We start from the raw sequence: 14209 nt of genomic DNA, 5'->3' as shown, positions 1-14209 counted from the left end.
CCAGGGGTCATACAGCTAGTATCTAAGACTGGATTTGAACTCAGGTCTTTCTGACTCCACTGTGCCACCTGGCTGCCCACACTCCAACAATCTGAAAACAAATTCCACAATAAATTCAAAATGAATATGTGTCCTCAACATTAAATATCATATCATGAAAAATTGAAAATAGAGCATATGCCTTTCACAGGTATGAGTAGTAGATGCATTCTGAACCCAAAAAAGGATAGAATTAATTGTTAAAGATAACATAAGTGAGTGATTATGTGAAATTGAAAAACACTTCTGCACAAACAAAACCAATGCATCTAAAATAATATGAGAAACACATATTTGTATTAAACTTCTCAGATAAGACTTTAGTATTTAAGATATATAGGTAGGAGATTTTACACACACACACACACACAATAAAAAATCATTCACTAATAGATAAGTGGTTAAAAGATATGAACAAACAATTCTCAAAAGAATTAAACTATTAAAAACCTTATGAAAGATTGATCAAAAACACTAATTAGAGAAGCACAAATCAAAAACCACTGAGATTTTCCCTCCCACCAAGAAAATGGGCAAAGATTTCAAAAGAAGAAAGCAGTCGATTTTGGAGAGGCTTGTGGGGAGATAGGCACACTACTGCACTTTTGGTGGAGTTGTGACCTTTTCTAGAAAGCAATTTTGAATTGTACAGGAAAAGTGACTGACATGTCCATCTATTTTGGTTCAGAAATTCTGCTATTAGGCTTACACTCCAAAGAAGTCACTAAGAAAAAAGTCCCCATACACATATACACTTTTTGTGGTAGCGAGGACTGGGATACAAAATAGATACTCAAGAATTGGAGAATGGATAAATAAATCATAAATTAATGGAATATTATTGGACTACAAGAAATGATGATGAATACAGAAAAAATTTATACAATATGAAGTAATGGAATCAAGAAAACAACATACACAATAACTACAACACTGTAAATCAAAAGAACAACCACAAAACAAGTTAATTTTGCAAAAGTTGTAAGCATGGCCTCAAAGAAGAGATCTGATAAAAACACTCAACACTACTCTTTTGCAGAGGTGGGAGATTTGTGTGTGATATATAGTATATATTTTCGGACTTGAGATATATTGGTAATTTCTGCTTGTGTTTTTTATTTTATGCCTCTTTTTTGTTAACAATTTTACTTGCTATATTGGATAGATTTGGGGGAGGGGGAGAATACTGATGGGAAACCCAGAGAGAGAAAAAACAAAAGAAGCCAATAAAATAAAATTTCTTTTAAAAAACTGTCATTTAAAAATCTCACAGAGAAGCTATAGAAGGGACCATACCCACCATTTATGTCATATTGCTCACCAAGGATGCACAAGAGTATCTCAGAAACATGTGTATCACAACCATACTAGGATACCAGATCACCTTGAAAGTGGAAAGAGTATTTTAGTGGGTTTCAAATGCACCATGGAACAATAGTAGACAAGGTAACCAGAAAAGTTAACACTGCCCTTGGCTATTATAAACCTATCACTTCTGTCCATGCATCTTCTAAGTCCCTTTTATCCTCTCCCAGCACCACTTTATTTCCTTGTAGAGGATGGAAAAAAAGTAAAAACTACTCAAATCTATGCAGGATGGTAATAACTGTATTGGGGATTTAGAAGCACAGAATTTAGGGGCAGCTAGGTGGCGCAGTGGATAGAGCACTGGCCCTGGAATCAGGAGTACCTGAGTTCAAAGCCAGCCTCAGACACTTAACACTTACTAGCTGAAGAAGAAGAAGAAGAAGAAGAAGAAGAAGAAGAAGAAGAAGAAGAAGCACAGAATTTTATAGTTTGAAGGGATCTCAGGGGCCAACCCATATGGAAAAAATCCCTGCTGCAATAGACCCACCACCACACTTCTACATAGTTTTCATGAATTAGCCTATTTTCCTTCTCTCTACTGGTATAGAATGAGTTCAGGCAGTAAAGAACCAAGCCAGCAGCATCCTCATATAACTCACATAACCAGCACCTCATAATAGACCCACCCAAACTTTAGCTCCAATATCAACAAATAATAAAATGGCATCACGGGTCAGTAATCACCAATGTTCTCTTGGTCAACTTGTAGAGATTAATGACTTCTGGGAAAAGATGTTTGAAGACTAGAAGAGGTTGCTGGATTATTCAAGGTGCATAATTGGGCTTTCCCCCATTTGCTAGATTTTTATAAAAATGAAACCCCATTTCATTTAGGCTGGAGGATAGAAATGAAAAGCTTCACCAGCCTTAAAGTCACCCAGGCTTCTGAGAGAAGTCTAAATAAGGATGTTCCCAACAACATCCTCATTTTTGGTTAAATCAGAAAAACATCTCATAATTTATCAAATTCTTATCAGCACTTGGCCTTCCATAAACCTCTATCAGGAATTTTCCTCAGCAACAGCCTACTAACAAATAGCTGCCCCAAAGGTAAAAGGTTCACTCATTCTAAGAATGACCAAAAGGGAACTCTGCCCTAAGTGCCTTTCACTATATTTTGCTTATATTACTTTCTAAAAGTATTGTGTCAGGCTCTTTTAGCCTTTCTTTCCCACCAGATGCAACATATTGTCAAAATGAATGGAGAGTACAATCATGTCCTTTTAAAACTTTTCATACTCCTCAAGAATAGAACCTTTCTCTTTGCTGGAGAGATAGACAAGTGGATATTGAAAAGAATATTAAGGTGCTCACCAAAGTTATAGCAAGGGGATGAGGGATATAAGAAATAGTAACTGCGTCAAGAGAAATGGTAGAAGCAAGCAACATAGGGCCACTTTTTCCTTCTTTCCCTAATACCTATGAGGAATGAGTCCATTCTGCACATCTGGCTTTGAGATCATTTATTCAGTCTTTTTTTTTTTTTAGTGAGGCAATTGGGGTTAAGTGACTTGCCCAGAGTCACACAGCTAGTCAGTGTTAAGTGTCTGAGGCAGGATTTGAACTCAGGTACTCCTGACTGCAGGCCAGTGCTCTATCCACTGCACCACCTAGCTGCCCCTGAGATCATCTATTCAGTCTTAAAGGATGACCTCACATTGAGCTTTGCTTCTTAGGCTTATGACAGTTGAGATATATTCATCATTTACTAAGACATCTGAATCAGGGTAAAAAGAGAATAGAAGAAAATAGTCTCCCAAGCAATTAATCCTCTCTAGTCAATAGGATGGATCATGAGTATACCCAATTGTTTTGACCAAGCCAAAGGGTCAATGTAGAAAATGGAAAATACTTAAGGTAAAGATATTAGTTACTATTCTTTCTTATAGGAGACAGACACAAGTAAAGCAGTTCAACACCAAGAGGTAATAAACATACTCCCCTTGCCCTATGGACTGCCATACAAGTAAATAAGAATATTGGTTAGTCAAAACTTGTAGATGTTTGAGCAGGGAGTACTAAATATTGATCAAACACACTTCCACAATTCCAGAGCTGAACCCATAGGATGAAAATGTACCCTAGTGAAATTCACCTTCAATTTATTTAGCATTCATTAAAAAAACAAGAGGACAGAGAATCTCTGATCACTGAAATGGAGCTAGAAATTGTGAGACATTAATCAAGAGGAAATATTTGTGACAAGAAACCATTAGTCAATTGCCCAAAGTAGTGGCAATGATCACTGAGTCTGTTCAAAATTAGCAGGAAGCCTAAATAAACCCGGTCATCTATAGTACAGTACATTTGTAGATTAATAAGGACAGAAGACAACAAATTCTAGTTATGTTTAAGACACTGTTCTGTCTTCAATGAGACAAGAGAGCTATTAAAAATTAAAAAAATTAAAAATCACTGCATTGAGACTTGGCCACTTTGGTCCCAATGTACTACATGAGGAAAAGGAAGTCAGATTTACATTGAAAGAATAGCTCAGACCAAGTGCCCAGGGCAGAATTCTGCTGTGGATGATACTTTTTTTTCTTAGCATCCACCAAGGCTACAAAGACAAAAGTCAAAATCCCTATCCTGATGAGGAGGTCTGATTGTTTGAATTTCTCTTCTATTCCTTCACCTGACCTTAACCCTCCAGCCTTGATGCTCTTTGGCTCTTATTTGGGTACCTTCCCCTTATTCCTTCCCATTCTATGATAACATCACAGCAGTATTAGAGCACTAATTGGGAAAATGCCCCAAAACGAGTGGTCACGGTGTGAGCAGAGAAGGAATAGACAGGCAGCCTTCAAAATAGAGTCATAGGTAAGAGCTCTCTGGAGAGAGAGGAAAGGAAGAATTGTACAAAATAATGCAGGAAGCATTATTTCAGATGTGGCATATCTTTAAAAACGTGCCCATTCTCCTCACACATTGTCTTCTTCTAGGTTATCTATGGTCCAACCATGATGCCTTACTTGCTGTTCCTCAGTAAAACTACTGCATCACCCTCATTTGTTCCTTTGCATTGGACATCCCCTGTGCCACAAATACTTTCCTTTCTTACTTCTGCCTCTTGGAAGTCTTAACTTTCATTAGAATTTAGTTCAACTACCACCTTATGTAGGGTCCCTTTCCTAGTCCTCACCCCCATACCTCCAACACACACACATACATACACGTACACATACACATACCCAACTGCCATCTTCACCTCTAAGGATATTTTGAATTAAATTTGTATATTTCTTGTACAGAACTTATAAAATTCTTTGCCTTTATGAAATTTGCAGTCAATCAGGGCAGACATTTTTGTTTGATTGTTCCCACGTCTAGAACATAGCAGACAATAAAGGCTTCTTGATTGATCAGTAGAAATAGTAGAAACTGACACGTATGGTTTTTTCCTTATTCAGACCATGGGAACCACAAAACATTCCATCAAGCTGACAAATCTCTTGTGGAATTGGAAACAACCAAAATTGGAGTGCATCCTTTCAGAGGCTTTGACCATCTCTTCTCTGCAAGATTTTAAAGGGTTTTTTCATCACCTCAAATGAAAGCAGTGTAAAATAGTTTTTTTGAACCTCAGTACATAATGCAGACTGTCCAAATGGCCAGTACACAGGCTTAGAGAGAGGTTCTCATAGTATTCTAATGCTCTATGTCTCTATCCATCTCTCCTCTGCATGGTAGAAGAACAAGCCCAGAGTGGAGTCACTAGGATCTTCATTCCCAGCAGTCTCTCAGAAAGCTCATCCTTATGAACTTCTTTAAAAAATAAAGAGGATTCTCTTGTAATTCCTAGAATGAATGGAAAATATTCCATCCTCATCACTGTACTAATGAATCCCATTGTAAAGGGGCTAAAATTCTAGCTATACTGTCTAAAATATCTAATGAGTGGTTGCCAATAAATTATAAGCGTTATCAAGAGTTAGACTTTTAAGCATTAAGGAGAAGGCCTAGATTCATCTATCTATCTCAGGGAGCTACAGTTCTGCTCCACTCTCCACAAAAGTCCTGGCAAAAGAGCAAGAGTGCCAGCCTCACCCCCTCTTCCTCCCACCAGCAAACATCACTTCCTGACGCCAAAGAGCCGCATGTCTCGCCCTCAGATGCCTTCTCCTCATGGCGGAGCTTTGCTACAGTAAGTCTCCAGCAGGTGGTGTCATTCCAATTGTTACACCATATATTTTACCTTCTTTAGAGATCTTCCCTGCCAGCTTCTTCCAGCATTCACTTGTTCCCCCCTCTCTTTTCTCAGTGAATCCAAGACTGAACTGCTAGCAGGTCAGTTAGGTCGATGTCTCTGCCAAAAGCACTAAAGAATCCTTTTGCCTGTATATTTCCTATGCTACCTAAATTAAAGTCTTAACAGGTGACTACGAGTACCTTTTTTTGATTTCTTATATTCAGTTTTGGACCTGCGATATATAAAAAAAACACATTCTAGAAAATTTGAAAATGAAACCAATCTACTGTTTCTCTGAACTATTTCTACTACAGAAAAAGTTGGAGATTTCACTTTCTGATCTTTCTCAAAGGAACAAGGAGCCAGAGAATAATTTCAAGCTAGCTGCTTCTCTCGGTGGCTATTAAGTAAAGGGTATTGATTTCTGAATGCTAAAAATGAGGATGTGGTCAGGGTGAGAGAGAGGGTTAGAATGCTACCTTCCAAAGTTGTGGACGGCTGTTTGGAATCACTGGTCATCCCATTTGGACTGTGTAGTCTTAGTCTTCTTCTACATCTAATTGGCTTCTGAAAGGTTAGTGCAGGTCTATGTGGCATCAAGATGCCGTAGGTATGGTTATAGTTGATGCAACCAGTTCTATGTGTTAAGGAAGAGAGTTCATAGAAGGAGAAATATGCATATCTTGTCAAGAGGAGATACAAAGTCATAGGTTTAAATGGGAAGTGAGCTGCTTGAGAATTTAATAGACTCCAAGGTAGCTAGCATGAATAACAAATTGGTATCTCGGGGCAGCTAGATGGCGCAGTGGTTAAAGCACCAGCCCTGGATTCAGGAGTACCTGAGTTCAAATCCGGCCTCAGACACTTGACACTTACTAGCTGTGTGACCCTGGGCAAGTCACTTAACCCCCATTGCCTGCAAACCCCCCCCCAAAAAAAAACCAAAAACCAAAAAAAAAAAAATTGGTATCTCTGGGAAGTCTTGGGGATCTAGCATTTCAAAGAGTCCACCAAGTATCTTCTCAGAAATTTACCTCTAGTTCCAGAGGCAGAGCCAATATCATGGATTGAAACCAGGAAACTGCTTGAGCGCTCCCAAATTTCCCTCAGAACCAACGTTAAATTAAGTCTCTCAACAGATTCTGGAGCTGTAAAAACCCAAAACAAAACAAAACAAAACAAAAACAAACAGAGTGAAATAATCTTCCCACTTAAAATAATCTAGGGGGGCGACTAGGTAGCACAATGGATAAAGCACCTGCCCTGGATTCAGGAGTACCTGAGTTTAAATCCGGCCTCAGACACTTACTAGCTGTGTGACCCTGGGCAAGTCACTTAACCCCCATTGCCCCGCAAAAAAACAAAACAAAACAACAACAACAACAACAAATAATCTAGAAGATCTCCAGGAAAGGTCTGTTTCATCTGGGTAAAAGGGGAGCACAGCTCAGCACTGAAGGTGTCTGGGTGACCCAGCAAAAGGCTTAGTCACAACACAGATCAGCAGCTGAGGACTCATGGTCCTAGCACAGCAAGCTAGTGGCACAGCAGGTCAGTCGTGAGGCTTCCAACCCCAACACAGAAGGCAATCTGCAAGCTGGGGTATCAGCTACTGAACAAGCCCAACTAAGCTGCACCACTCCAGTGCAGTGAGAAGCCTCAAGCTGCTGACGCTTCATAGCAGAAAGCTGGTGATTTGGTCCCCCCGCCCCCCAACCCCCAGCAAAAGAAGCTTTGGACAGTGTACCTGTAACCCAGGTACAGAATTCAACCTTAAAAGGCACAAAAGAGACTAAAATAAAAATATGAATAAGAAACAAAAAAGAACCTTCACCATTGATAGTTATTATGGTGACAGGGAAGATCAAAACATAAACTCTGAGGGAGACAACAATGAGAAATTTACCCCTAAATTTTTAGGGCACCCTGATTCTTATTGCTTATCAACATAAGCTATAGTTTTTCTGACCTTCATAAAGCTAAGGGGCATCAAATTCTCAAGGTAGTCAATATTTTTTCTATTATCCTATTGCCCAAGTTAATGACCCTCCTTCATTCATGGTAGGGGCAGGTGCACCGAATTTTTTAGACCCTATTTTGCGGACCTGGAAAATTCCTTTATCTGATGTCTTCCTGAAAAGCTTAAGGGATTTTTCATTGTAGGAATTCAAAGGAGAACTCAGACAAAGCTTCCTAGTGAGAAACATCTAATTGAGTTTTCCCATGGTCATCTGGTCTCCGCAGGTGTCATCTCATTATCTAGCCCCTTCTTTTCCAATACATTACAAATTATAAAGCAGTACAGAAGTATTCTCCATGATTTTACATATTTTTGGTCTTTTTGATTTTGTGATAAATCAAGTCAATAAGCCTTGAATAAGTGTCTCTCAGACTTCAACATGCTTTTATATATCTCATTTCATCCACAAAAAGAAACCCCAAACAACCCTCAGGTTAAGATAAGGAAAAATTAAAGAAGTCAAATGACAGGGCCAAGGTCACACTGTCATGAAGTGTTGCATGATGGATTTGATCTTGATTTCCTTTCTAGAACTGTCTATTAAGAATTTGTCCTTGGACTTTACTTCCAGAGGTGCTGAATTCCAAATGAGTCTGATAGTATCACTAGACTTTGAAGTGTCTGAGTTTGAAAGACAGGACCTGAAATATCCCATAGTTTCCAAGGGAAAATAAGGTCAGAAAGTGGACAGCCTAGAACCATGCACAGCTTCAGAAACTACATGCCCATTTCAACAGTCATTCATATTTGGATTCCCCATAGATGGAACAAATAACCAGAAGCCTGGAAATAACCTATAGTCATATGAGAAAATGGTTTCAGAATATGAGGAAGAAGATCAGAGGATGCTTCCCCCAATGAATCTTAATATATGTTAAATATATAACAAAATAGAAATATTATACAGATGCCTAACTTTTTTATCATAAACTTCAGTAGTACTCAAGGTATCAACAGATAGACAAAGGTAATAAATAAGAGGGACATTTTACTCCAAGAGTCTCTGTTAAAGACAATATATTCCAGATGTGTGATTTTTTTTAAGTGAGGCAATTGGGGCTAAGTGACTTGACCAGGGTCACACAGCTAGTAAGTGTCAAATGTCTGAGGCCAGATTTGAATACAGGTACTCCTGAATCCAGGGCCAGTGCTTTATCCACTGCTCCACTTAGCTGCCCTCAGATGTGTGACCTTTTAATGAAGAACCCCAGTAGTAATCAAGTTGTTTCCCAACCTACTGTTACCTCAGAAGAAGACTCCCTTTGTCTCTTTTCATTCAATGAGTATTATTATTTCTCCAAACCATGGGATTTCTTTTTTTATTTCAATGAACAAAACCCAAAGTCAGCTCAGTTCCCAAATAGTGATTATCAACAAGCAACTGTAACAACTTATTCCACTTTTTGTCAGAAGCCTAATTCTGTTTTGTGAAACTATGGAATGCAACAGTCCCAAAATTTTTCCTGGTATGGAGTTGCTTTTTTCAAGTTATCATTATAGAAATCACCAAATCTGTGATTTTTTTTCATTCCAACTATCTGCAGTTGGTCTGCCATATAACCACCCTTAGGCCAACTCAAAGATTAGACCATCAAAATTTAGCATAGTAACAGACTCTTGATTAACTAAACAGTTTTCCTATTAGCAAATATTCATTCCCTAAAAGCAAGTTCACATATGAATCCTTGAGTGACAGTTCCAGCAAGGAAAAGAAGGTCAAGAAGAGGTCAGGCTACAACATGACCATTTTTTTTTTTTGCTGGGCAATGGGGGTTAAGTGACTTTCCCAGGGTCACACAGCTAGTGTCAAGTGTCTGAAGTCAGATGTGAACTCAGGTCCTCCTGAATCCGGGGCAGGTGCTTTATCCACTGCACCACCTAGCTGCCCCCTACAGCATAACCATTTTCAAGCAGAATTCATCACCTAAATTTAGGCTAGAAAATGAGTTCAAAATATGAAGATGGAAACAGACTATCTTAGAGATGTTTCACCCCAGGATATCAGTTAGTAGAGAACACTTTCCAGATTCCTGGACTTATAAGTTGTGAACCTCAGTAGTACTCAAGGTTTTGCCAAGCCCACTGTTAGCTGGCAGCAAGACTTTAGTTGTCCCTTTTCATTGCATGAATAGAATTTTCTCCCAACCCTGAGATTTCTTTTCTCATTTCAATCAACTGAAACAATAGAGAAGTTTCCAAGTGGGTTATGAAGTTATAGTTGGAGTAATATATACTGAAGTTACATTTTTTTATACTAAAAGTTTCCATAATAGCAGATGATGGATTAAACTGGTTTACAATGTCTTACCAAAGGATAAAAGAACAAGCTGAGAAACAAAATAAAAATTTTGAGAATGTTGTAGCAGAGAAATGTGTGTCAATGGAGACATTTCAGTTGTAATTAGAAGAAGCTAATAAAGCAACATCAAAATGTGACAACTATGTGTGAATCCTGAGATTTGGTAATTATCAGTTCTCAGGAATGACCCATAGTTGTCACATTTTGATGCTGCTTGAATCTCCGTTTATACTCCTCCCACCAACAAGAAGAGGTGAGAACTCTCAGCCCACTTCCTCCTTAAATGCCCACCAATCAGGGCTGCTTTTCACTTGTGAGGGGAGGTCCCAGTAATCTGCTGTCAGGAAGGACTACCTGGATATAAAGTAGCCTGAGAAAGACTCTCCCTGCTCCTTAGGCATTTTTGCTCACCAAGAGAGACCACTGACCTCAACTTCTTGATTATTTGCTGACAACTGGGAAGGTACAGGAATAAGAGCTGCCCACTTCAGATCCTCATCAGAAATCTGCCTTTTATTTTAGTGGGTCCAAGTGGAAAATTTGTCCAAAAGGGGAGAACCTCTTGTTACAAAATCTGTGGTTGTGATTGGCTCTCTCCTTCATGATAGCAAGATCTTCATCAGGAAAAGAAAAAAGACAAAAAAACAAACAAAAAACAAGGGTGAGTAAAAATTTTAGCATATCTTGTTTTGTGTCCTAGTTTATGTTAGAAGGTTTCTGCCTAGAAAATTTGAAAAAAAAATTGGCAATATCTAAAATTTGGGTAAATTTTCTGGGCCATCATTTGCAGGAAATCAATTCATCTCTCAAAGAATATCTCTCCAAACAGGATTGGGAGATATACCTTTGAAGGCAATTGAAGGTCCTCAAGGAGGACCTTCAAAAAATTGGGGATAGGGGCAGCTAGGTGGCGCAGAGGATAGAGCACTGGCCCTGGAGTCAGGAGTACCTGAGTTCAAATCCAGCCTCAGACACTTAACACTCACTAGCTGTGTGACCCTGGGCAAGTCACTTAACCCCAATTGCTTCACTAAAAAAAAAAAAAAAAAAAAAAAAGAGAAAAAATTGGGGATATTAAAAGACAGCTCCACTTTGTTATTTTCTGAAGCTTGAAAGTCTGAGGAAGTCCTGTCTTCCTACCCAAGCAGACAGTGAGTTGATTCTCAGCAGGATTGTCCAAAATCTGGGGGGGGGGGGAGGGGGAAAGGGTGTTGAGAAAATTATATTTTCTAGTTGAGAATCTTTGGAGGTCATGTTCTTGTGTTCTTGCTTAAGAGACTTGAGGGGCCCAACACCTGGTTCCCTAGATCACAAGGTTGTGAAATTATTGAGAAAAGTTGTGTGATAGCAGATCTCTGATGGGATATGTCTAATTGGACATTTGGGTGCTGAATGGATGGCTACTTTTAGGTTTTTTTGCATTTTCAACTGAGTGTCAGCTCAGAAGAAGTTCCCTGTACCTTTAAAAGAACATTCCGGAAAGTCATTTCCCCATCCAGGCTTAATAGGGATTGAGGGATTCACAAGTGGAAAAATCTACCTTCCCACCTAGCTACAATAGGAAAGTTTAGAAATCAGCTCACATTAGAGATCAGCTTATGTTAAGGAAGCAAGTCCCACCATATTTGTTCAGTCATATTAAAATCACATGTGATAGGTTTTCTATGGAAGATAATTTGGAAATACATTTGGCTAGATTAATAACATCTGATTATTACTGATTTTTTTTGTTACAGGTTCCCTGGCACCCTGTGTGCAAAATGGCTGCAGTCAGTGTTGAGAGAGATTGCTGAGGAGGACTTGGTGAGGCGGCAGGATTCTAATTTGCTCAGGAAACCTTTTGAATAAGAAAAGGTTTACTTCAATCAATGGAGGAGAATAAAGAAAATTCTAGCCCTTCAGAAACTTCAGCAAACCTGGACTCCACAAAACCATGCTGGTACTGGGATAAAGAAGACTTGGTTCACACACCTTCACAGTTAGACAGCCTGGATCCAGCTACTGAATCCCAATACCGGCTAGAGGGTGCCAAGTTCATCTTTGATATAGGAACACGCTTGGGACTGCACTATGATACCCTGGCCACTGGAATAACTTATTTTCATCGTTTCTATATGTTTCATTCCTTTAAACAGTTCCCAAGATATGTGACAGGAGCATGTAGTCTCTTTTTGGCAGGGAAAGTAGAAGAAACTCCTAAAAGATGTAGAGATATTATTCAAGTAGCTCGTAGCTTATTAAGTGATGTACAGTTTGGTCAGTTTGGAGATGACCCAAAGGAAGAAATTTTTGCTCTGGAGAGGATCTTATTACAGACCATAAAGTTTGATCTGCAAGTGGAACATCCCTACCAGTTCCTCCTCAAATATGCCAAACAACTCAAAGGCAATAAAAAGAAAATTGAAAAATTGGTTCAAATGGCATGGACATTTGTAAATGACAGCTTATGTACTACATTGTCACTTCAATGGGAACCTGAGATCATAGCAGTCTCCGTCATGTACTTGGCAGGCCGTTTATGCAAATTTGAAATACAGGAATGGACATCAAAACCGAAGTACAGTAGATGGTGGGAACAGTTTGTTGAAGATGTTCCTGTTGATGTACTAGAAGACATTTGCCACCAGATCCTTGATATCTATTCCCAAGAAAACCAGCAGGTGCCTCATCAATTGCAGCAACCAGGGTCTCTTCAGTCAACACCTCCAGTGCCTTCAGTAAAACAGTCACAGCATTTTCAAAGTTCTGAACAGTTATGCCTACAACAGAAGGTGTCCCAGAGGACTACAGAGCAGCAGCAGCAGGAGGCAGAACCATCTAAGAAACCACCTCCTCTACCTAGCCCTCCCAGGCAGGTTAAACAATCAGTGGTGTTTTCTCCTAAGGAAAACAAGGCAGCAAAACCATTGCCATCCAAAATTCCCCAAATTGAGACCGAACACCCATCAAGACTACCTGTCTGTCTACCTCCAGAACAGAAGCCAACCTTCACAGCTGCAATTTCAATGGGAGAGGGCAACGGGACCAGCACAACGGAGGCTAGAGTTCTACCCCAAGTCCATATTCCTCCTCAATGTCATCCTGCCCCTATACATCAGCCACCTCCTCTTCCTCACTACTCCCTTCCCCCGCCACCTTCCAACTACTTCAATGGGATGTCAAACACAAATTCCTACATGTCAGGAGAGGATTATCAAAGTTTTCAATACATGAACCCAGAAGGCCAAGTCTATGGGGCTCTGCCTTCAGTATATGGCGCACCCACTCACTTGCCAAGCTACCCTTATGCATATCCTCTCAACCCTCTGACACCTGTCCCATATCCTCCTCCGACATCATTTCCATCACCCCCAGTTCCCCCAGAAACCTTGGGATATTTCCCCCAACCAACATATACATTCAACTTTCAACCTCCAACTCATGCTATTCCTCCCTACCCTTCTCCAGGGCTTGGGATGCCACCTGCCAGTTATCCTCCTTCAGCCATGCCCCAAGGTGGGCAATATCCAGTGCCACCTCCATTCTTCCCACCTGGTACTCCTTCTGTAAGAAGAATGGGACATACAGATTGGATGAGATAACATGATAACTCTTCTCCCCCTCACTCATTCTTTAAAAAAGCAGTCTAGTTTAAATGGCAAAATAATTAAACAGCTGGGTACCTTGTATAACGCTACACGGATGCAGTATAGAAAGGGAGTAGAATGGTGAACTTAAAGTCTAGTGGGCCTTCTACAGTAGGATTCTTGTATAATTATTGCAAAGCCAATTATAATGTAACTTTATACACTTGATGAATTTAAAGTCAGTTGTTGCTGCACTGAATTACTTTCTACTGATGAACATGTTAAGCAGCAATATTGACTCAAGAGTTGTCTGTAAGGAGTAAATTTCCTTTTCAAATCAGGGACTACTTTTACTGAAAAACAAGTTCTAAATAATCCAGTATCATCTAACGTCAAAATTCTGTTTTCCTTCAGTAAAACTCTAGTGATGCATGATGCTGTTGTCAGACATTCTGGGTTTAACTGGTATTATCAGTCCTTAAATTTTAATGTTGTTTTAGACAGATTGGCCTTGCTGAATTTGCTGCTTTTTTGTTTGTTTGTTTGGTGGTGGTGGTGGTGCAGACAAGGGAATGGAAACTGGATCTTGTAAAGTAATGTACGTTTAAAAATATATCTGTATGTACAGGAATTTGTAAATAAATGTAAAATATAAATGTACTAACTACCATACTGTGAAATTCCATCTTGGTTACAAATAAGACTCCTTCAATCAGTTACCTACCCAA

The 14209-nt window shown here is 39.4% G+C and overlaps 1 protein-coding gene across 1 annotated transcript; it reads left to right on the top strand.

Annotated features, from left to right (window-relative positions):
* The first annotated feature begins 11783 nt into the window (after nt 1-11783).
* On the top strand, nt 11784-13496 carry LOC122744484 (cyclin-K-like). The gene has a single exon (XM_043989995.1). It carries the CDS (start codon nt 11784-11786, stop codon nt 13494-13496), a length of 1713 nt encoding a protein of 570 aa, XP_043845930.1.
* The last annotated feature ends 713 nt before the right edge of the window (nt 13497-14209 follow it).

The sequence above is a fragment of the Dromiciops gliroides genome, chromosome 1 (genome assembly GCF_019393635.1).
Source record: "Dromiciops gliroides isolate mDroGli1 chromosome 1, mDroGli1.pri, whole genome shotgun sequence".
NCBI classification, from domain to species: Eukaryota; Metazoa; Chordata; class Mammalia; order Microbiotheria; family Microbiotheriidae; genus Dromiciops; species Dromiciops gliroides.
Note: the sequence above shows the minus strand (reverse complement) of the source record. Positions and strands in the feature narration are given on the sequence as shown.